Below are 25,227 nucleotides of genomic sequence, written 5' to 3'. Positions count from 1 at the left end.
CGAACGAATAAGATTAATATTTTTTGTCATCTGGCCCTTCCACGCCGCCGTAAGTATGTAATCTTCCGGAACTTAAATAATATCCCATGTTAAACAACAACAAACTAGTACTTGTTGTATAGATAGTATAGTGGTATAGTGTATGTTGATGCTGGTAACAACTCTTATGATTTTTTTCTTAAAAAACCGACTTAAAATTATTCAACTTATAAAGAAAGTTGTTTAAGACGATATCAAATTCTTATTAATATTAGAAAATCTTATACAAATTTCTAATTATTAATAAGTGAACTAGTACTAAATTGATCATTTTTTAAATATTTTTTTGAAATCTTATTAAAAATATATTTTTGTGAAAAATTTGATATGTCTGATAAATATTCTAAAAACCTATTTATTAAGGTTAAACTTCCCTAGGTGTTACTTTTCCGAGTTGTAACGAGAATCTGGAGTGTACCTGGAATATGGCGTGCCACTCGTCTGAGGATTGTATCGTCCGTTCCATCCCAGGATTCAAATTCACCACGCACTGCATCGTGGTACACTACACACTGTGCTAGATAAAGCAATTTTGTTCAGGAAATAGGCCGAAAACACCCCAACAATAATTATTTTATTATATGATTTAGCGACAAATTGATACGGACATATCAAATTGAGTTTAATCAAAAGAAGATTTTAGTTTGAAGCCATAGCCGAACAAATTGAGAAATGCGAAATTTCATTGGGCGATCTTGTTTTAGTCCAATGTTGAAAAAATCAAATGTTATATTGACCTCCTAGGTCACGTGCAAGTGAATATAACGTTCTGGGTTTTTTTCTAGATAGTTGGATATGAGCCAATCAGAGAGCTAGGAATTAATCAATCATATGATAAAATAGATTAATGCAAATACTATTTTCCCTTGAAGCAATGTATTTTAAATTTTAACAAGTTTCCTCTAAATTTGGATTTAGAAAGACGACTGTGCCGTAATGAAAATGCTGGCTAAGTCTCATGGAGAAATTTTCTGCTGTGCTGATAAAGCCTGCCTACGGACTATTCTTGGGATTTAAGTTACAAAATAAGTTTGTAACTAATTCAAATGAAAGAACAGATTCTTTTGAAATATCAATACATGTAAAGTAAAACATAAAACGAATTGTTGAAATTCAAATAAAACTAATTGTAGTGTATAGTCATAGATATCTGAAAGTGTGTTTTTGTTTCCAGTAGGAAAAAAGAAATGAACATTTTCGTAGATCAAGGAAGTCAAGAATATTTTTGTTTCATAAATTGAGAAGAAGATAATTTCAATTAAAGTATTTATTCTTTATTACAGAGGTTAACCTTGCTGTTGCATTTGTTGCATGAATGCATTAACTCCAACTGCAAAGTAAAATATAATACACATATTCATATGATCTCATTTTGTGTCTTGAAATTGAAAAGGGAGTCCTATATCAGAGATACTTAAAACGGAACAAAAATCAGAATTATACATTGACAATTACCTTGTTGATTAAATGTCATCGCATTGAATCCAGGGCCACCTAGATGTCATAAAATTATATGAATTAGATAATGATACTTAAAATGATTGATTTTATTTTTATTATTAAATTTGGAACAAAATGAAGATTTAACTAAAGCTATTCGTCCGACCTGTAGAGTATATTGAGTAAAATATTCCCCTCATGCTTTAAGTATTAGGCCAACCAAGAATAGGTGAGAAACATGCATGGAAGTTGACATGGAACTGTTAAGTGCCAATATCGTATACCTGAGGACGATGATCCGCTCATCATACTCTGAAAGGCTTGCATCATGGCATTGGGACCTTGCATCATCAATTGGTAAAAGTTACTCATAGGATTGGACCCACCAGATGCTGATCCGCTGGGAGAGGATGATGATCCACTGGAAGATGACGATCCTCCAGATCCACCCATGTTCAATCCCAATCCACCAGAGTTGATACTCAGTGCGCCAGATAAACCAGTCCCCGGTCCTCCATTTAAGTTTCCACTAATACCTACACCACCAATGTTAGTGGAACCACTTAAGCTTCCACTGACCCCTCCGGATCCAGCATTAATATTCCCACTCAGGGTACCAGACCCTGTATTTATTGTACCACTAGCTCCACCACTTACACCACTAGGACCAGCATTGATGTTCCCACTCAGGGTACCAGACCCTGTATTTAATGTACCACTAGCTCCACCACTTACACCACTAGGACCAGCATTGATATTCCCACTAAGAGTACCAGACCCTGTATTCAATGTACCACTAGCTCCACCACTTACACCACTAGGACCAGCATTGATGTTCCCACTAAGAGTACCAGACCCTGTATTCAATGTACCACTAGATCCACCACTTACACCACTAGGACCAGCATTGATGTTCCCACTCAGGGTACCAGACCCTGTATTTAATGTACCACTAGCTCCACTACTTACACCACTAGGACCAGCATTGATATTCCCACTAAGAGTACCAGACCCTGTATTTAATGTACCACTAGCTCCACCACTAACACCACTAGGACCAGCATTGATATTCCCACTAAGAGTACCAGACCCTGTATTCAATGTACCACTAGCTCCACCACTTACGCCACTAGGACCAGCATTGATATTCCCACTAAGGGTACCAGATCCTGTGTTCAATGTACCGCTTGCTCCACCAGTGACCCCACTTGGGCCAGCATTGATATTTCCACTCAGGGTACCAGACCCTGTGTTCAATGTACCACTAGCTCCACCACTTACACCACTAGGACCAGCATTGATATTCCCACTAAGGGTACCAGACCCTGTATTTATTGTACCGCTTGCTCCACCACTCACTCCACCTGGACCGGCATTAATATTACCAGTTAAAGAACCTGCTCCTGTGTTCAGAGAACCGCTGGCGCTTCCACTGACTCCGTTGGGGCCTATCGTTACACCGCCACTCACACTACCAGAACCGGTATTCAAAGAACCGCCTACCCCACCACTGATACCACTAGGCCCTACATTTACATTACCATTCAATGACCCAGCGGTTCCTAGATCTAATGTTCCACTAGCACCACCATTTACTCCATCTGGGCCCGCATTGACATTGCCACTCAAGGAACCAGACCCTGTGTTTACAGTTCCACTAGCACTTCCGCTAACACCGCTTGGGCCAGCATTAAAGCTTCCGCCAATAGAGCTGTTTCCAATTCCTACGTTAGCGCTCGCCGAGACACCATTCTGATCAACACCTACACTTCCTATAGGAGTATTGACAGACACCCCATCCAAAAACAAACGTTTTTGCACTGTAAAACCATATTCAAAAACCCAAATTAGTTTAACCTAATTTACGATGCAACATATTATAGTCTGTCCCAAGATATTTATGCTGCACATTTGGACGATTTTTAATAAAAATACACATACCTGTGGAAGAAGTGCAATTGAAATTGATGAAAGGGAAACTTTCCAAGATAACTTCATTCACATATTAAAGTTATCATTTTTCCCTCGTAAAAATTCAAAGGAACGAAAACAAATTTCCTACGGAGATTCATAATGGGGAATGTTTACATCTTTCCGGAAGTCACTCGGATTACCTCGCACAATTTTTCAACGTTATCATCCGGGCATATTAATGGCTGATGCAATGCAAAATCCCCGTTGACTTTCTATTTTGAGCCTTTGTATTGAAACCTGACAAGCTAGAGGGGGCGTTTTAAAAAATGAATTCGAAAATTTTGGGATTTTTTCATATAATTGAATGAACATCGTCTGAATCAAGAGGTATTTATAAATTTCGAATGATTTAAAGCTATACACGCTATAATTTACGTCAATTTTGAATGACAGTGAAAACGAATGTGTTTGTCTACTTATAAAAGTTATCCTTAATCTGTAAATTACAATGGTGAATTCCATCTCGTTACAAAGATATAGATTTTTAATTGTTTATTTTCCTGCCAGGAAAATATACCTTTTCATGAATATTGATGAAGGAAGAGCGAAACCGACCTCATTGCGCATGTCCGCGGAGAACTAGGTGGTCGTTATTGTTTGCCTAATTAAATATCCAACTTGATTTTTAATATGCTTAACAGTTGTTAATTTGAAATACATACATGTATATTGAGTAAAATACGTTTGTCATTCACGATACCCTTACTTCTGCATTAACAATTATAGGATCTATAAATAGCACATAGGGGAAAAACACAGGTCTACGTCATTTTTTTAAAGGAAGTATTCATATCAGATATCTACTCACAGGCTTGTATTTTTTTCTTTTGCTTGTACTCATATATCGGACAAATTTATGCTTTACTGAAAATATCCTTTCCTTTGTGAAACTATCACAATTATGAAGATGTTGACCCTTCACCAGTTGTGGTATGATAGACTAAATTTAGCTGTCGATATCACGTGATAGACTGATATTCACGAGGAGGCATTACTTTCCTGGCAGGAAAATAAATATTTTTTATTGTTTAATATTTGATATATTTGTTACGTGATCGAATTGAGCATTATAATTAACAGCATAAAGGTAACTTTTATTAGTAATCAAACACATTCATTTTCCTCTTTATGCAAAATTGACGCAAATTATAGCGTGTATAGCTTTAAGAAAATATGCGGAAAAAATATCTTGGGACAGACTAAAGTAATCAACCTCATAAATTAGCAATTACAGTCCTCCTGGGAAGGTTTTATACAATATTTCACGCTCTTAGAGTTTAGAAGTCCTCTCTTTTATGAAAAGTAGAAAATGCATAATGAAATTTTTTCAATCATTTCATCGGTTGAAATGATGTTTTACACAAGGCATACTTAACTGGTGATCTGATATACGTACGATTTAACAATTTCTTAGATTTTTTTTTATCTTAAGAAAAGACATTAACACCTACTGCATCTCCAAAACTTTTTATGTAATACATGTACTTATTCATTGGTATAGTTAATTTCATTAACCTGATAAAGCGTCGTAACAACTTCCTTTTATAACCCGGAAGCCTCGGCTGTCCTCCAATCTTTTAGCAGAAGTAACGTCGACGTTTGCGCATAAAAGTTTCGAAGCTGAAAACGTGAGATTGATTTTAAAATAAACTTAAAAAATCGATCTTCAGTCGTCAATAAATCTTCTACTTTAACACTTTAACAATTAAAATGAAAATTCGCATCGACTCATTCCTTTATATTTTTTTTAACCACTCTGACAAGTTATTATTTTTTTCTTGATTAGCAAAATGCTACGTTTATTTCTTATATAAAAAATGAAAACATTGTAGTTAATTATTAATTCGCGAAATATTTTATTTATAAGTGAACATTATAGTATAACGTAGTTTTCCAGTGTTCTGTATAATACTCATCAATTAAATGCACTCAATCATACTGACCGTGCTTTTGCATGCATGCACAGTACTCGGATTGTGTTGTTTCCGCAAATACGGATACGAGCAACACCACTACTGGTATCAACATTTTTGCTGTAAGAGGTAATGTCCTAAGTTTGTGATGTCCAGTTCCACAGATAAGAACACGAGAACAGAGGAATTCTTATCATCTCTACTAAGTAAGATGAATTGGCTTAAGTCAGGCACATTTACGGGATGGAAATTAAGGGAGTGAATTATAAATGCTATTGACACTGTACCAGTAATTGGTCAAAGGCTAAATGATTATAAAGGTAGCGATCATCGCAAGAAAAATGCATAACCCGCGTTAGCGGGTTACGTATTTTTTTCTGCAATGTCGCCACTTTCATAACCCGCATTAATCACCAAAGAAAGCATTTTATTTTTAAAATTATCAGAAGCATTTATGTTAATTATGTTTAATCTTAGTTATTGTATTAAGTAACTGTAAAGTGATTGTTCTTTTGTGTCGTTAAGCTATTCATAAAGCTTTTTTTCACATTTCATTTTCATTTTATTTACTAGTATTCTCATATTGTATAAAATAACATAGAGAAAATATACAATACAGACAATATTACATAAAAAGCAAGAATGCATACTGTACACATCAACTGACTCTCTTATTTATAATTTTGTTAATTTACATAAGATATTAATAACGTGTAATTTTTTTCATGAAAATTCAAAGAATTTGAAAGCATTTGATCGTCTAAAATACATTGATGGTAAATAGGCTTTTCTATATTCTTTCAAATCTGGACATATCATAATATAGTGATATCCATCGCCAATGTTATTTTTACATAAATTACAAAATCGTTAATTTCTAGGTACATTGTTCCATCTGCCTGTCTCAATCGGCAGTTTAAGGTTGGTTGTTCTAAATTTAAGTAATGTAGCAATGTTATTAATATAAGCACCAGAGTTTATGTAATTTCTAGATACAAAAATATCATTGGTAAACAAGTTATAGATCATTACATCGTTTATATTGATTATAGTGTTATAACTGCTTTAGCTTTCAACACACTTTACAAGCCAAAAATATGTGTAATGTAAATATATTTTAATGTTCAATATATGACAATATATGATAAGCCCCCCCCCCAAAAAAAAAATCACCAGTACCCCTAAATCGGTGGTCATGAATTTCAAAATTCCAGATGAATCCTTTCTGTTCATCACAGGAGTGTACTTGAATGCCTGCTAGTGTTTTATACATGTAATGGAAGAAAGTTAAACTATTTGACCGCCCTCTAGCCCTGGGAACATTAATACAAATTTTGGTAGAGATCTCCCTGCTCATCGGATCCTATCCATGCACGAAGTTTTTAACAGAATTCAAGAGGAAGATTTTTAAAGAATAAATAAATACTCAATGACCCTATGTTATAACAAGAGCTCCACTTTAAATTGAGACAATCTTGCTTCATGATATGATACAAATCATATATAATACATAATGTTTTATATGATACATGATGCAACAGATACAAAAACTATGTGATACGATTTTGTATAATATTATACAATATTGTATAGTATGATGTACACAGTTGTATCAAATTATATAACATTGTATCATATCACTTGATACAATATTCTCTCATATGATATTATATGATGTTATATTGTATAATTTTTTCATCATATCTTGTGATTGCAATTGTGATATTTACATGATTTGAACGAAGATAGTCATATCAATTATATAATAATGTATAAGATATTATGACAATAGCTTTACTTATATCATATCATGATATTGATCATTAACTATAATTTGCATAATTATTGGTCATGTTGATAACACCTTGTCTCAGTGAGTTTTGTAATCAAAATCAATATCAAACAAAAACATGTCTGTCATTAATTAATATTAAGTTTACTTATCTGAACATGCATTAGAATAAGAAAAAACGTAAAGACTCTCTTTCAACTGAAAATAGCCATACATGTATGTATGCCGAGTTGGCTACGAGAGATGAGGATAATTAGCGATGACTTGATGTACACTGCATGGTGTAGGAAGATAAAAATATGTTTAACACAAACTGTGAAAGGGTAAGGGTGAGTTCCAGTCTCACATATGGAAGGGTGGTAGAAATCAACCATAGATGATTATTATACTTTCATGTTAAATACTAAAATCTGATTGGTTTAGACGCAGTTGATAATCCGTTCTATTACCCTCAACCTTAGCAGCACACTTGGCAACGGGTAACACAACGAATTGTTACATGCGCGTAAATTATGCGCGTACGGTTCGCCGTAAAATTAACTTCATTTCTATAAAAAAACAGTAAAATTTTCTCTAAAAGTAAGACATTCAGTATAATAAAATAAATAGTGCCTGCTTGGGAGGGTAACTGTTGAAATTGACACCCCCTCGAAAACCATTGTCAACCTCCGCTTCGCGTCGGTTGACAATGGTTTTCTCGGGGTGTCAATTTCAACAGTTACCCTCCCAAGCAGGCACTATTTATATAATATCACTTGTAGAGGATGGTTTAACAACTCCACTGCTGTCTCATTCTTATGTCCCCTTCTATTCTAAACATGATGTTAGTAATAGCTGAATGGATTTTTGGCTAGGTAATGGGGCACGTCTCCCAATATGGGGGAACCTACTGGAGATTATGTTTCAGTGTTCTATTCCTCGTCAGAAATAATTTAATTGTTAATTCTATCTTTTTCATTTTCATCTTCTCTGGAGGTCCTAAAAATTCACAACAAAAATCTTAAAATTCAATATCATTCACATAAACTTTTAAAATGCATCCAAGCCCATTTTCTCTCTCTCTCTCTCTCTCTCTCTCTCTCTCTCTCTCTCTCTCTCTCTCTCTTTTTTAACATACACTAACAACACTGATAATGTTTATCACATGTTCAACTCAATATGCGTTGGATAACACTCATGTAATAGTTCTGTTTATATTACACTGTTGATTATTACCCAACATGACGTCATAATTAAAATACCGTAGGTTTAAGTCAGATGATTGACAAAGAATGAAGAAGTATCAAAATGTAACAGTTGAAAAGTGTAGAGTAAATCTGGGTTATAAATCTGAAGCATTTAATGCTGTTTATATATATATATATATATATATATATATATATATATATATATATATATATATATATATATATATATATATATATATATATATATATATATATATATCTCGAAAAATGACAGGTTTGATGTTTGTTAAGCTTGGAACTTTTTCTCCCTGCATAAAGTAGTTGACGTTTCTAAAAGATTGGAGTTTAACAAAAGACGTGGTATTAATAACATATTCTAGCCATCTTTATATCACCCATGATAAAATATATACATTAAAGCATCCTTAAAAGTTAACAAATATGGGAAATTTATTTCCTGCTAGAATATAAATAAAATTCATATATCAGATTCCTCAACAGGTCTGTGCATGGGCTATAGTGCTCAGGTGACCGTTAAAGCCTGTTGGCCTCTTGTTCTTATCACCGCATGAAAAATGCAACCGAGTGCTTATAAATAAAGCCATAATATATATTTTCCATTGTAACTGTATACCTAAATAGACAAGTATCAAATGAAATGAAATATAATTTCGGATTTACGTAGTGGAAATCTTCATATTGCGGAGATAATATGAGAAAAAAAAATGGAAGCTATGTCGCGTCTCACCTTAAGGCACACACTTTGTCGATACACAAGATACTATCATAGTTAACAAATACCATTGAAACACTTGAGGGTTTCTCAGCTGATTTGTTTTTGAGTCGGAATCAATGAGGTTAGTTCTCTCGGCTTTGGTCAAGAACATAACATAATACATTAAGTCTTTGAAACCATTTTTTTCCAAAAGATACAAAGATCAACTGAGGACATTCGGTATTATTGCGGAACCCTCCGCATACGAGTATATAGTCAATATTTCTTCACTTTATAAATACCATCTTACTCGGTTTTCCTTATCTTTGTTCCAATGATTTTATACTGTTACCAAAGATAACACACTTTTACATTGCGAAATTCAAAACTCAGTACTTCCTCACCGAAAACAATCTTGAATTTGCGTGTGACATTTTCTAAGTATTATCCAAACGTATTCAACCTGACAAAGATGATCTTTTTTGTTTGGGGTGAGTGAATTTTTTGTGTAAGATATAGCACTTTAACAGCCATCATCTTTTGATTGATTTGATCTCCTGACATTTTCTTATTTCATTATTTTCTGATCCTGGATTTTTTGTTTTTTTGTTTTTCGTCTGTAGCAACATTTGTCGCATTATCCAATTTACCGACCAGAATTGAAGGTAAGATATAGAAAAATGCTTTTTGTAAAAATTAACTTAAAGAATAACACAACCTTGCATGGAAAAAAGGGATGGACTTATTCGACCATTTATTCCTTTTCAATCATAAATTAAAATGGTTATAGACTACTGTCAATTAATCAGTTCTATCCCTGATTAATTTTTCCATGGTCATGTGTATATTTGAACAGCTCTCCAGTGTCTGAGATGTTCCGATACTTTTGAGCCCCGGTTGTGTAACAGAATAGAAGCATGCAACAAAGGAGAGGTACGCACAAAATTGATTCACCGTTAGCAATTCAACGGGGGCGTCGTTTTTTTTATATTTTAGATTCCGACTTTTAGCTTATTTTCGAGATTTGCTTGACCGATTTATGGCCAATCATGGAGTGGTCTTTACCGATGTATTTTAAATGAAACATTAAAGATACCCATAGCTACAGTTGTTATATCTAGTCATTGTGAGAAGTGTGTGTGTAGGTATGTGGGGTGAGGCTGTACAGGACAGATAATGGAGATACCAGCTTCTGGACTGGATGTATGTCTTCTTTGGTAAGAATATTTTGTATATATTTTTTTTCGACCAGTAATCGGTAATTACTTACGCTTGTGAAATTAAATTGTGGTGAATTTTTTTCATGATCTAATCAATATTTATCATCAACGAATTTGGCATACTGTAAACCAGCGTTTATTCGCGTGCGAAATTGCGAAATTAATTCGTCGCGAATAAAAGTTGGTTGACAGTACTTCCTGTGTGCATGTGAAAGGCGACTTTTCCAAAATAAACCCCGCCGGTGTAATGAAGAATAATGACCCCCATAGAATAATGACCGGGGTCATTTTTCGACGTAGAATAATGACCCCCTTAGCTGAAGTATAATTGGATTTTTCTGAAGAAAAAAGACCCAGGGGTTATTTTTCTTCATGTTAAACATGAAGAAAAATGACCCCCATAGAAAAATGACCCCCCCCCCCCGTAAACATGAATAGAAATTGGTTACACCGTATCCAAGATATGACTTTGAAATTTACTTAATTTTTGCACTCTGTTCAACTGCTTTTGAAGTTATAAACACCGAATTTGTAAATAAATCGCTGTATAGAGTTTTTCATATTCGTAGCAGGCACACACAAAACACTCTTATATTGCCAACAGTTACGTCACTTCTCTCATCGAAATACGGCGGGAAATGGCGCAAATAAAGACAGATTCATACACAATGAGGAAATTGTGTGATAATTAACGAACAATAATCATGAAAGAATAATTGTTGTAATAATATAAGCAATATATATTCCCTGGTGAATGAATTGTCAATCTTAGAATGATACATGTATATATCTTTATGGAAAAAGACTAAGGGGACAAGTAACGTGGGAATATGATTTCTTCTTATTTACATTTCTTGAGGAAAGTAATTTTTAAAAAAATCATTTGGCGTTAGTTTTGTTTTCTTCTACGTGATACATGAACATCAATATTCTAAACATTTGTTGTAATGTTGTATTTGTAATCATGAATATACCTTATTCTTTTAGAGCAAATGTGTGAAGAGTACCTGACTATAGTAAATCTTAATACATAATAAACACTGATCGATTATAATAAGAAAAGATTGTTTCTAAAAGCGTTGATAAGAGGTTAGGCCCCATGTTAGGGGTTTATATCCCCCTTGATTTTGATCACACGATCTTTATTGTATCCAAAGTTACCAATGCTCATACAAACTATTGATGCATTAATCATCTTGATATTAACTAAAATTACTAAAGTATGCCGACGATAAAGTAAATATTTTCTGTACGAGTTCTCTCAGTACTTTGACGATTTTCCTTATTGGCTGTTAACCTCTGCTGTCAGTGCCTACTAACTTCAGCTTGGTTATAATGCCTAACAGTGGAGTAAACTTTTCATAATTTTGATTTTATCATTAATTCCGCGTGATGCACTTGCATACCCAGCAGTTTGTAATAGTTGAAATCCTCAATGCAAGTATAATTCATGAACAATAGGAAGAATATTAAAGATGCGACGGCGAAGCGCGAAGATGCGAAGACGAAAGTGCCAAGTTGCGAAGACGAAGAAGTAATACTACTATAGCTTCTTTGCCTTTGCAACTTCGCGCTTTCGCCTTTTTAGCTCACCGAGACGAAGTCAAGGGGAGCTTATGCTATATTCCCGGCGTTGGCGTCCGGAGCTGGTTAAAGATTTTGGTGCATGTTCTGTATCTAAGCTATTACTACTTCATCTAACCTGAATGGATGGTGAATCTTATGATACAGATGCACCTGACAGGCATGGATGCTGAATCAGAGCCATAGGTTGGGGATGCTGGAGGAGGTTAAGGTTTTAATTGCTGGTGCCCCCTGATGATGATATCTTAGTTATTACTGGTCCTAACTTCACCAAACTTGCATGGATGGTGCGTCTTATAATACTGATGCACCTGACAGGCTTGGATGCTGAATCTGAGCCAAAGGTTACGGATGCTGGATGAGGTTTAGTTTTTTGGAACAGGTCACATGTTTTATAGATGATAGCTTGCATAGTTGATTTAACTATATTATAAATGAAACGCAGAGGTTGCGTCAGATGCAGATCCTGATCTCCATTATCAAGGATGCTAAAGAAATCTCCTACCTCACTCAAACCTGCTTGATAGATAAATGTAGTTGTTGTTAAATGATATAACATGATTCCTATGATATAGTATTGTATGATATGAAACACTATTGTTTAAAAGGATACAATATATTACCATATGTCGTATCATACGATATTGTAATTTATGATATTCGTTTACATGATATATTATCATATTACATGAAATTGTATTTTATGATGTTGTAATATATATTATTGTATCATATGATACAACATGTATAATATAATTGTAATATATAATATTTTATTTTGTCCCATGATATTGAATCATTTGATATGATACAGTGTTGAATCAAATTATATTTTATCATATAATACAATATCATATTATTTATCAAATATTATACAGTATCATACAATACAATATCATACTATATTACAATATAATAACACAGGTTTCAATGTTATGATGTATTATTGCAATATGATATTGTTTCATATAATATTATATTGTATTATGTTTTATGGTATTGTATTATTTGATCAAATACAATAATGTATAACACAATACAAAGTCATATCATACTTTACAATATCATATCTCACAATTTTTGTACGGTATTTTATGGTATTATATGATATATATTGTAAGAATGATAGGATGCAATTTTTAATCTTATATTATTGTATTGATTAACATATGATCATATGATTATCATACAATTTTTTAACAGATGATATACGATAATGTGTCAAAACAGAATCCATGAATATCCAAGATCATAAAGGATGGTTTTCATATAATATGATAAAGGTGGTCTCATAAAGGTGATGCCTCGTTTCGGTGAGCTTTGTAATCTGTGATTACCTATGTTTTATAATTGCGGAGCTCTCTATCGTTTAAGGGTTCCGAAGCATATTTTGGAAATTTTATTTTTATAAATTTAATAAAATTAAATTATTCAGGGGGATAGGGTCCGGACCCCCTCTCCCCTTTTACTGCGTGAAATTATTAATATTGAATTTTCCCGGGGGACGGACCCCCTCCCCCCCCCCCCCCCCCTCTGGATCCATGCATGAGCAAGGAGTGTCGCATCATGAAATTAGAATGTTTCTGTGTTTGGTTCACGGTAAACAGACGGCTGGTAAGTGATAGGAGTCTGGAAGTGCATACATGTATGTACACATTATGGTGGACATTAAATTTTGTGTGGAGTATATAATGATTAGGCATAGCCAGCACTGGTAAACATATATGTCACATGTACACATTAAAATATTTATAAACATTCATAGTAAGCGCCATGGCCTAGCGCATGCATACCAATAATAGCCTGGATTAATCGAAAAACCTTAGCGAGTACGGTGCCTACATTAAATTCTATGTAATCGACCGATACTTGCTGAATGAAATCAAAAAAGGTGAAGGCGAAAATGCGAAGATGCGAAGGCCAGAGTGCGAAGTTGGGAAGGAGCGATAGTAGTATCGCTCCTTCGCCTTCGCACTTTAGGCATCACATCTTCGCGCTTCGTCGTCGCATCTTCGCATTTTTGCTCCTTCGCACTTTTGCTCCTTCGCCTTCGCACTATCGGCTTTGCAACTTCGCATCTTCGCCCTATATTAAAGTCGGAGTGGCCCTATCGGAACACCATAGATATATGTAAATGTAATTGTTAAAGGGGCATGGTCACGATTTTGGTCAAAATCTATTTTTACTGTTTTCATTATTTACAATGCTTAAGGAAATTATTTCTAGTGATCAAATGAAATTTGAGGGTCAGTTGTAAAGTAATAAGCAAGATACAGGGCTCACAATTCTTTGTCATGTAAACAAGGCTCGTGCCCTGTTGTTGTTTACATAAGTTCAATATACCAGTTAAAAAATCTTTTTCAAGCTGATTTGTCTATCTTCTTATTCATTTTAAGCATAAATAAACAGTTCCTTCCGTTTAACACATTCATTAGGTCTAATATTAGAATTTTCACTTCAACATTCAAAATGTAACGAATGACACTCAAATATTTGTTGCCTATTAAAATTGTGAACATTAAGATCGGAACTTTTTTTGGACTAAAATCGTGACCATGCCCCTTTAAGATGACAACCATACACCGATGCAATACGTCAGTGTCTTGTTATAACGGAGGGATTTTTATTTTCTAAGCTATACCCCTTCTTTCACTTTAAGTTTATTTGAATATGAATTATAATTTCTGTTACTTTCTGTAAACTGCAGCAGTAAAAATTACAACAGTGTAAAGACTATTTCACAAATACTAAAAAATATACTGAAAAACTTTAATCTACAAGGGGGTCATTATTCTACAGGGGTCACTTTTCTTCATGTGGAGTGTGCTCATATTTATGAAAATGACACTTATTCTTCAGGTAAAGGGGTCATTTTTCTACGTAGAATAATGACCGGGGGGGGGGGGTCATATTTCTGCGTAGAATAATGACCGGGGGGTCATTATTCTACGTCAAAAAATGACCCCCGGTCATTATTCTACGGGGGTCATTATTCTTCATTACACCGGCGCCTCAATTTGGCGTCATTTGTATTATGGGTTATATAGTACAAAATCGATACGTAGTGTTATCACAGACAAAGACACTGGAAAATGTAAATATATGGATATATTTACATTTTCCTGTGTCTTTTCCTGTGATAACGCTACATATCGATTTTTTACTATATAAGTCATAAAGCCAAATTTGCTTATTCATATTTAAATATTTAATCGTACGATGGTTTAAAATTTTTATAAATATAAGAAATAAGGAATCATTCTTTAAATATTATGAGGTGATAATTTCACTTCATAATACTCAAAGAATGATTCCTTATTCCTTATTTAAGTACCTCACATGCTATCCAGTTACCACAACATTTACAAAGGCACACATACATACTATTATTTGCCGACATATCAACTATATTCGTCCACGATCGTGTCTCCTTGCATGGTTATGCCCAGTTTCATATTCAAGCGATTTAACTCATTATTACGAATCTTGCTGCGGAGTGAATAACATCACAAGCTTCCCTTTCGTGTTCAATGCAGCCGGATCAGATTTCAATTCTCTATTTCTGTTTAATCCATTAAATTCAGCTCTGTTCATCTAAAGGTGCATCCATTTTGAAAATTGATGTTGTTGTTTTGTATTCATACGCGCCGCTTCATTTTCATTATTTACATTTTTGATAATGACACTTCACATTTTATGATTTAAAAATGTTTTATTTAATGATAACGCGCATTGATGAAGTTTTCCGGTCAATTTTTTCCTTTGATATGGCGACCAATAGAAAAATTATAAAATTCATTTCTTAAATCAGAATAAACATTTTGTTGCCAGGACTGCACAAAGACTGTCAACAGGACAGTGATCAACTCGAAGCGGGACGGTTCTTCTCATATCCCGGGAGTGGTCCTGTGTACGGAATGCTGCGTGGGGGATCTGTGTAACAGCGAGGGGTGCGGAGCCGTCGGTGAGTGTATATGCAACATACCCTATCACACTTGTGGAACATCCTGCGCAACATTAAATGCTTCCAGTCTTCCACCATGTTTTTGCCGGGTTCTTATTTTGCTTGCAATGCAAATTATTTGTTGAGTTCTTATTTTTCAAACGTGTTTTTAAGAAAATGTAAATTTTCTTAGGTTACCCGACCAGCAGAGGCCCATTGTGTTACGATTGTCGTGATATACACGCCCCGCAAGACTGCCATAAAATTGCTCCTTGCAGCTCTAACGAGGTGAACTTTGCTATAAAAAAAAAGTCTGTCCCAAGATATTTATGCAGCACATTTGAACGATTTTTAATAAAAATACACATACATGTACCTGTGAAAGAAGTGCAATTGAAATAGTTGAAAGGGATAATTTCCAAGATAATTTCATTGACACATTATCATCTTTCACTCGAAAAAATTCACAGGAACGAAAAAACTTACGGAGATTTATAACGGGGAATGTTTACATCTTTTCACCATTCGGAATACACTCGGAATACATCGGGCAATTTTACAACGATATCATCCGGGCTTCCTGCAATACAAAATCCCCGTAGACATCACATTTCTTAGCATTATATTGAAACCTGATAATCTAACAGGGGCGTTTCGACTGAGAAATCTTGGAAATTTTTCATACTTCTGAATGAACACCGTTTGAACCCAGAGGTATTTATAAATATCATGCAATTAAGCAAAATGTAAATCCAGGATATCTTGGGACAGGGTTTTTGTTTTTTATAATTTTAAATTGTTACATTTATCCGTTTCTATAAAGAGTACTACTAGATATATACGAAAGAACATTTCTTTTGAAATACATGTATAAATGTGTGGGCCTGATAGTAAAATAAATGTAAATTAATGTGTTTTACTTTAATGAAGTTGCAACAGTTGTAATCAATTCGAAACTGTTATCTTTTCTCAGAAATGCTTGGTAGAAGAAAGAACGGTGTTTGGACAGCGGTATTTTACCAGTAGGTGCGAGCATGGACAGGTAATCGTATTTATGTACAGAAATTGGTTCAAGGTGGTCCAGGGGCTATTTTGGGGAACTGCATGTGGATACAATGTATCGATGTAACAATCTAAGTCTGAATGGTCCAGTGTGTTGTTACCATTACTAGTATATGATGGCATATTTCTGCCCCATACATACAAGATCAAACCATGACAACACGCATATTGACATGAATATCTTGCATGTAAACATGCTATAGTCTGTCCCAAGTTATTGCTTCCATCGATTTTTGATGATTTTTAATAAAAATACACATACCTGTGAAAGAAATACAATTGAAATCGATGAAAGGGATTATATCCAAGATATCCTGATTGAACAATTATCCCTTTTCACTCATAAAATTTCACAGGAACGAAAACAATTTTCTTACGGAGATTTGTAATGGGAAATGTTTACATCTTTTCTCCATTCGGAATACACTCGGAATACATCGCGCAATTTTTTAACATTATCATCCGGGCTTATTAATGGCTGATGCAATGCAAAATATCCGTAGACTTTCAATGTTTGGATGTGTATTGAAACCTGAAGCGGTAGAGGGGGCGTTTCAAAACAGATAATCTGTACATTTTTCATATTAGTGGATGAACGTAGTTTGAGCACAAAGGTATTTACTGTTATTGAAATATCAAGCAAAAAGTGGTGGAAGCAAAAACTCGGGACAGAGTAAATAGTAATTGAATGGCATGTTAATAATGAAGTCCATCGCATAACGAGATATTTATCTTGCAAATTACGCGCACGATGTCAGATACTGGCGTCAGTAAGTAAATTTTGGGTTATTTACCTATAATAATATCAGATACATATTTTTTAAGATTGCATGTAAAGGGCAGAAATATGTCCCCATAATATTATAGTTACATATAATGTCATATATTTTTTTTTTTTTTACAATTTTGATGTTTAAATTGTATGGGTGAAACTAAAAAACTAAACTGAAAAAGAAAACCCGACAACAACTGAAGATAAGATATTTTTCAGACGTGCGAGTCCCTTGCCCTGTATCCCTCAGCATTTGGCAGACGACGAGCTGTCGGCGATAAGTGTCATCAATGTTGCCATGGCGACCTGTGTAATAACAACTGTAACCTAGGTATTGCCCAACACAGTTAAGCATTTCGAATTCTAGTTATGCATTATTTCGTAAGCGTTAAAAAATAAAACAAAGATACCTAATTATCCAAATCATTGATTTTTTAAATGAATTTATATAGTAAAACATTTATTGAAAGGGTCCTTTCAAATCTACGCGCTTACCATCCGGACTGAATCTTAGATGATTTGATATAGAAAAACCTCTCTTAATTACATGTATATAAAGGGTTTTCAAAAATGTCGAAAATCAAACTTTCCGTAGAATATATTTGTTATATTCTACGATCCTTCTATTTATACTTACATGTACCATACATCACAACCAAAAATAGTTTTGTTCATTTAAGGAATGAATAGAATATTTATTTGTTTTATACGATATAAAATGGCTTGGGGCAGTTTACGCTTTATAAACCGCGTAAACTGTTTCAAACCATTTTATACATGTATATCGTATAAAACTAATAAATATTGAATTCATTGCTTATAATTTAATATTTTTACTCTTCATTGTAGGAAAAACGGTCATTTGACCTTTAAAATGACGTTAAATTATACAAAACTCAAACGTAACGTCAGACGGATTGATACGTTTTTTGACGTTACGTTTTACTATGACGTAGACAACATTTTTATACGATATAAAATAATTTTATAGTAAATCAGAAAGAGCGTTACAACCAGAATTAAATTATTTTAAAATAAAGACCTTCAGTATAATAAAAAAAAATAGTGCCTGCTTGGGAGGGTGGTGTTATTTCGACTGTTTCCTTCCATAACAGGCACTATTTTAGATTGCTCTTTTAAACAACATCCTGGTAATAGGGAAAATGTTTTATAACCTTGTCTACGCGGGTTACAGTAGTATACACTTATTCTGCAATGCTTGCATCCCCCTTCATGCCCGCACAAGTACTGTTAAATAATTTAATTCTGGTTGTAACGCGCTTTCTGATTGGCTAAAAATTATTTTATATCGTATAAAGAATGTTGCCTTCGTCAAAGTAGGATTAACGTCAAAACATGTCAATACGCCTGACGTTACGTTTGAATTTTGGTTAAAGGTCAAATAACCGTTTTTATCTACAATGAAGAGTGAAAAAAAAATATAAGCAATGAATTCAATATTTATTAGTTTTATACGATATAAAATGGTTTGAAACAGTTTACGCTTTATATAAACCGTGCTTTTTTGAATTTTACGGCGAACCGTACGCGCTTGATTTACGCGCATGTAACATTTCGTTGTATTACCCGTTGCTAAGTGTGTTGTTAACGCTGAGCGTAATAGAAAGGATTACAAAGTAATCGTTTTAAATAATCATTATGGGTAAGCTAGCACTGTAGCCATCTTAAATACAAAAGAAGATTTGTTAACCATTGGTTTAATTTTTTTAATCGATTAATAATTAATAGGAAGGCACTGGAAATGTGTTTTGGGTGGGTTGGGGCAGTCTCAATTCAAAATGGTGAATTAAGCGTAGGCTTCATGTAGGCATTGGCATAACTCATAAACTGTGTTTTAATCATTCTGTATTTATAGTAAATACTTTTAATTTTGAGGTTAGAAAAAAAAGGAGATTAGGAGAACCATTGAACTGTTTTGGAGCAATCGTATCTAATCGGGCGGTAAGCTCGGAAAACATATCCGATGTTGTTTTCCGAGCTTAAAGGTAGTTGAGAAAAGCTAGCTTTTATCATTTTTTTTTTAGAAATAACTTAGCATTATAAGACCTAAGATACTTTAATTTTTTGGCATTTACAACAAAATAAAAGATTTAAGAACACACGTAGTTGATAAAACGAAAGCAATCGCTCTGGCAATGCGATCTGGAATATCAACTTTTTTTCATGGATCTAGTACTGGTCAATGTGAGAGCAAACTCCATATCACTATGTATTTTTAAAATTACAACATTCGACTATTTTCAGCAAATGGGGTAACTGCATCCAGCACAGCTCAAACAGTGATGCCAACAACGTCTGTCCCCGTAGCCTCTAATGTCGCCTTCTTTGCAAAAACCACGTTAGTTTCATTTAGTGGACGCATTATATTCAACCAAACCTCGGTTAATATAGGGAGTGGATATAACACTGGGTCGGGGCTATTTACTTGTCCTCACGCGGGCATTTACATGTTTGCTTTCGGAATTGATTCTCATGGCCACAGCGTCCAAACGTATTTGATAAGGAACGGTCGTGCTGTCGGCGTGGCAGCAATCACTGATCCAAAGATGTCGTCCATTGACGACTCCAGCACCACTTTTGCCGTACTGCGTCTGAACACGAACGACGAAGTCGTCGTACAACGGGCTGGCAGCCAAGACCCAAATAACGGATTCTTCGCTGGTTGGCAAATCAGTCCTCTGGACAGTAAGTCACTTGTTTTATGCGGGAAACATTTATTTGATTTAGATACAACGTGAAAATTGAAGATGTCTTATTGAATAAAGATTTGAGAAAACTGCTCTTTGTTTGTTGGTTTGTTTTGTTATTTTTACAAGTGCATTGTTTGATATTACATGTGTGTCATTTTTAGTTGACGCAGTAGCTTTCACGGTAGCGCTGAACAACAGCTACTCTTCAAGCCAGATTCCTTTTAACAGCGTCATCTACGACAACAGGGGAAGCTATCGGTCCACTAACCAAAGCTTTACGGCCCAAGAGTCTGGGTTGTACGTCATTGGGCTGACTGGAGAGCAAACCGGGGGCCAATATAGTGACCTAGGCATTCAAATCAACAGAAACACGGGTACCGGTCTTAACGTAAGTGTTATTAATATAACGTAAGTATATTATATATATATATATATATATATATATATATATATATATATATATATATATATATATATATATATATATATAATTTCTTTATGACAGCTTCACTTTTTTTTACGACTTTGTAAGGTATAGTCCAATTCAGATCATCAATTACGCGAATGGCGTTTATGAAATAAAAATAACGTAAAGTCAATTGTCAATGATTTAAACTTTATTTGAACAAAAGGTGAAAATTATTTTATTGTAATTAATATGAAATATATTTTATCTATCTTTGTATATGATCTATCTTATCTATCTTTGTATATTATGAGTTGGCCATTGGGGTCTAACATGATCAAATCTATCATAAAGCGTTTGATCCCCCCACCAAAATCATCACCCATAATACTCGAAGTCAAGACTCCTTATTCCTTAGAAAAATTAATCACATTTCATAATCATGTGGAAAATGTAAATATATTCATCACAAAGTGTCGAATGTTTTATTGATATAATAAATTCTCGATATTCTAAAAGGTTACATTGATGTCACACCGGTATACTCAGTGAATCAGTAATTAACATATCTCGGCAAATAACATGTAAGTCTCAGCAAGACTCTGACGTGAGTATTCCTCTTCCTTGATCAGACATTTGCAGATTCAGAGGGTATCCACTCGGATTCGTCTGCTTCTCTCGCTGTCTTCAATCTAAACTCTGGAGATAATGTCCGCGGGGCAGGCAGTCACTTTGTTGGGTACAGAGGAACAACAACATTTTCCGCATATAAAGTTTCAAGTATTTAACTTTAACAATTATTTGGTTGATCTTAAATCAAATCATTACTAATAAGAATGTATTGCATGTTTCTTCGATACTTTTAATTGTCTTTTCTTTATTCAAAATCGTTTGTTAATTAGTACAGTTACTGTACTATTTTTTCCCTTGTTTTTACCACTCTACAGAATATCAAATTTTAGAAATGTATTCTTTATCGAACTTTTTTACATGCATGCACCTGAATTGAGTCTTAAAGGTGGCTAGAATCTCTTACCTTCCACTCAAGGTTAAAGCTGAACACCGCATGTAAATATTATAGGCACTGTCCGCCATATTTCTCTATATTTACATTTTCCAGTGTGTCTGTACCTGTGATAACACTACGTATCGATTTTGTACTATATAACCCATAATACAAATGACGCCAAATTGAGGCGCCAGCGGGGTTTGCTTATTTATATTTGAATATTTAATCGTACGATGGCTTAAAATTATATAAATATAAGTAATAAGGAATCATTCTTTGAATATAATGAGGTCATAATTTCGGTCGGGGCGTGATCAAATCTATCATAAAGCCCTTCGGGCTTTATTGGATTTGATCACGCCCCGACCAAAATTATCACCTCATAATACTCAAAGAATGATTCCTTATTTCATCACTCTGTCCTTTCGACCCCTTTATAAAGGATCAGGCCTCTATACATTTTTAAGTACTTCGCTGTAGAGGTCTCGCCTATGTGGACATACACTCGTCTCGCAGTGTTACTCGGTCGCGATAAAATTATCAAATTTTACACACTTTTTTTCAAGCAAGGAGAACACTAACATCAAATAAATTGGTTAATGCATCATTTGAAATAAGGAATAAGGAATCATTCTTTGAGTATTATGAGGTGATAATTTCGGTCGGGGCGTGATCAAATCCAATAAAGCCCGAAGGGCTTTATGATAGATTTGATCACACTTCGACCGAAATTATCATCTCATAATATTCAAAGAATGATTCCTTATTACTTATATTTATATAATTTTAAGCCATCGTACCATTATATATTTAAATGATAGATAAGCAAACCCCGCTGGCGCCTCGATTTGGCGTCATTTGTATTATGGGTTATATATTACAAAATCGATACGTAGTGTTATCACAGGCGAAGACACTGGAAAAAGTAAATATTAAGAAATAAATGCATAAAATCCAAAGACAACAGAGGGAATACTACTTGTCGGCCACGAGTTTCAGGTGTGCAATCGGGTGTAACGAAATCGAAGGGTTTATATACCAGGTACATGTGTGACGGTGCCTATTTACGAGCGGTGTTAAGCTTTAAGGTTTTTTTAGAGGAAGATATTTGAAAAAAAAAACCCAATAATTTATAATTATGTCATTTTAACAAACTTGAATCTGCTTACCCAATAAATAAATGCTCTCTGCCAAATATGGTTGGAATTAGCTCATTGGTTTTGGAGAAGAACATGTAGTTGCTTTCAGCTCAGGTGAGCAAAAAAAAATTCTTTGCCGTTCTTTATACCAAATTCTAAACGATTTAGATGACTTTTATATATTGTATGTTTTTTAGTATCAGCTTGCACTTTATTCTTCAAACTCTTTTGTTCTATATATCATAGTCTATGACAATGGTATCTAACTTATAATAGAACATATGAAATAAAAGTCCAGACTCATTGAACATTCCATAAACAAAAAGATATGTTTAAATAAACCCTGTGGTTGATAATTTTATGATTTTTACCCAACGAGTTGTGAATATTCTTAAACAGACAGCGAGTTATAGATAGGTGCCATATACAGTCACGAATAAATTTTATCACATGTTTAAATCCTATTTTTAATTCATATTTTATAGACTTTTTGATACGAAATTTGTAACGTTTTCATGTCAATCCGCCATATACTGAGTACTGAGCTAAAAATATGAAAAATTCTATCATTTTTCATAGACAGATCAATGCCAGCTTTTACTGCGTTACTGTCAAGCGACACATCCAGTACCAACATAGTGTTCAATGACGTTATCGTAAATACGCACCACGACTATGATCATCTGACGGGTGAATTCACGTGCAGCGTGCCCGGGACCTACCTCTTCACGTGGAATGCAGTAACCAATGGGCATTCTCTCAGAACACGGCTGGTTATTCAGATCAAAGGAGGGTCTCATATCAACGCTTTGGACATCGTAGGAGAGGAGAATAAGGGTGACGAGTATGATAGCAGCACTGGGGTGTTTATATACTCTCTCAATTCCGGGGACACTGTCAGAATTGTGAAAACTACGGGGACAGTGGAAGGAGGATATTCATCCTTTTCTGGGTGGATGCTTTTTTAATTAATGTTGTCATGACAATAGGAATAAAAGACTTAATATTTGTACGTGGTTTTTTTTATTAAGGCGTCGAGCTAATGCTCGGCAGCCTTCTAGCGATCGTCTGGATTGGCAATCGTCCAAAAATTCACGCGCTGCACCGCCTTTTAAATGCGCATAAGAAATAAGTTCCTAAAAGTATTAAACGTATTACAAGATTTTTTTTCCATTTTATTCCATTAAATTGTGTACAAAAAACCCAACTTTGCCTCCCTGGTGATTGACAACTCATTGCATAAGAATAAATTTGCTTAATCAAGAAATGGCGGATGATTACAATCAGGCCTAAGTGTAAAGATTCACTAGATATTATTTTAGTTTATCGCTTACATTTTAATTGGAGACCGTGCCCGATAGAAATAACATTTTAGATGTAAATTTATTTGTTATCGGGCACGGTCTCCAAAATAAATGTAAGCGATAAACGTATCTAGTAATTTCGCTGCAAAAAGTAAACTCGATAATGCAGTTAGTTTGGTCGAGCATTATAGATAGCACGTGTTGTGGATTTGTTTGTAAACAACCATACCATAGGAAATCTTGTTTCAAACGGGAATTGAAATAAATAAATGTATGTTTTATTATTATAATTAGGGACACACTGTTAATGTATTCAAATTATGAACCTATGAAAGTTGTTCAGAGACTGTTTGAAGCAGAAAGAAACAAATTATTTTTGAACTTTGAAATTTCTTCGATTTTTGCAATTATGATGAGTTATTGTATTAAAAAAGCACCACTACCTATTTTATAAGAAAATATACCGATTTTTGTTTTTAAAGCAGCAGAAAACATAATTCAAATACTTTCTATTCTAAGTCTAATATCATTTGATATGACTATTAGTACAGAAATTCAAATTATTGGTATCATTCTATATAAAAGAAAAAAATGTCAGCTCGACGCCTTTGTGGCCGTTCCGGCCTTTGATTTATTTTTTAATAACGCAAAAGGAGACACGTGACGAATCTAGATCATGCTGTTATGATGTTATTTAAGGATCGTAAACAGTGTTATTGACATTCATTTTTCGCCCCAAATACCAACCATTTCTCGTATTACCACCGTTGTGAGATCGGTTGGTCCAGTGTGAGACAGCTTTACGTCTTAAGCTGTGTATTACTACACCGCTTCAAAACGTAAACAAACGTGTCTGCCGTAGGGAAATGCAAAATAATGGATTGAGATTATCCATCAAGTATTAGTTTTGCTTAATTAATAACAATTATTTATATTTTCATTGAAAAAAAACCTGTCGTATGCTCTCAATTTGATTTGCACTGTTTGAAGCAGTCGCTTCATGCATATCACATTAAT

General features: G+C 34.3%; 2 protein-coding genes across 3 annotated transcripts; one reads left to right on the top strand and one right to left on the bottom strand.

The window, feature by feature from the left end:
- Positions 1 to 1,201: 1,201 nt before the first annotated feature.
- LOC105348243 (uncharacterized transmembrane protein DDB_G0289901) lies at positions 1,202 to 5,544 on the bottom strand. Its single transcript, XM_034482976.2, has 5 exons — positions 5,397 to 5,544; positions 4,969 to 5,073; positions 1,764 to 3,299; positions 1,495 to 1,533; positions 1,202 to 1,369 (listed from the first exon to the last, which is right to left on the bottom strand). The coding sequence occupies exons 1-5, from the start codon at positions 5,479 to 5,481 to the stop codon at positions 1,326 to 1,328; spliced, it is 1,809 nt and encodes a 602-aa protein (XP_034338867.2). The 5' UTR covers positions 5,482 to 5,544; the 3' UTR covers positions 1,202 to 1,325.
- Positions 5,545 to 9,394: 3,850 nt separating this feature from the next.
- On the top strand, positions 9,395 to 23,916 carry LOC105348215 (uncharacterized). 2 transcript variants are annotated; one of them, XM_011457542.4, is made up of 12 exons: positions 9,395 to 9,551; positions 9,684 to 9,725; positions 9,917 to 9,993; positions 10,206 to 10,277; positions 15,696 to 15,828; positions 16,001 to 16,095; positions 16,781 to 16,849; positions 17,861 to 17,987; positions 19,907 to 20,347; positions 20,514 to 20,740; positions 21,391 to 21,538; positions 23,486 to 23,916. In XM_011457542.4, exons 1-12 carry the CDS (start codon positions 9,533 to 9,535, stop codon positions 23,872 to 23,874), a joined length of 1,839 nt encoding a protein of 612 aa, XP_011455844.3. In that variant the 5' UTR covers positions 9,395 to 9,532; the 3' UTR covers positions 23,875 to 23,916. The 2 variants fall into 2 exon arrangements, with proteins under 2 accessions (XP_011455844.3, XP_011455845.3); XM_011457543.4 differs by having other exon boundaries at positions 9,396 to 9,551; positions 17,861 to 17,972.
- Positions 23,917 to 25,227: the final 1,311 nt, after the last annotated feature.

The sequence above is a fragment of the Magallana gigas genome, chromosome 5, assembly GCF_963853765.1.
Source record: "Magallana gigas chromosome 5, xbMagGiga1.1, whole genome shotgun sequence".
Lineage (NCBI taxonomy): Eukaryota > Metazoa > Mollusca > Bivalvia > Ostreida > Ostreidae > Magallana > Magallana gigas.
This window is presented reverse-complemented; position numbering and strand designations above follow the sequence as displayed.

Bases quoted from the DNA above. Each gene is read 5' to 3' on its own strand.
- LOC105348243 (XM_034482976.2), bottom strand. From the start codon at position 5,481: ATGTTGATACCAGTAGTGGTGTTGCTCGTATCCGTATTTGCGGAAACA. The intron at 5,074-5,396 runs GTCAGTATGATT...TCACGTTTTCAG, and splicing joins TGCATGCATGCAAAAGCACG to CTTCGAAACTTTTATGCGCA. The intron at 3,300-4,968 runs GTTAATGAAATT...ATGGTTTTACAG, and splicing joins TTGTTACGACGCTTTATCAG to TGCAAAAACGTTTGTTTTTG.
- LOC105348215 (XM_011457542.4), top strand. The intron at 9,994-10,205 runs GTACGCACAAAA...GTGTGTGTGTAG, and splicing joins AAGCATGCAACAAAGGAGAG to GTATGTGGGGTGAGGCTGTA. The intron at 16,096-16,780 runs GTGAACTTTGCT...ATCTTTTCTCAG, and splicing joins CTCCTTGCAGCTCTAACGAG to AAATGCTTGGTAGAAGAAAG.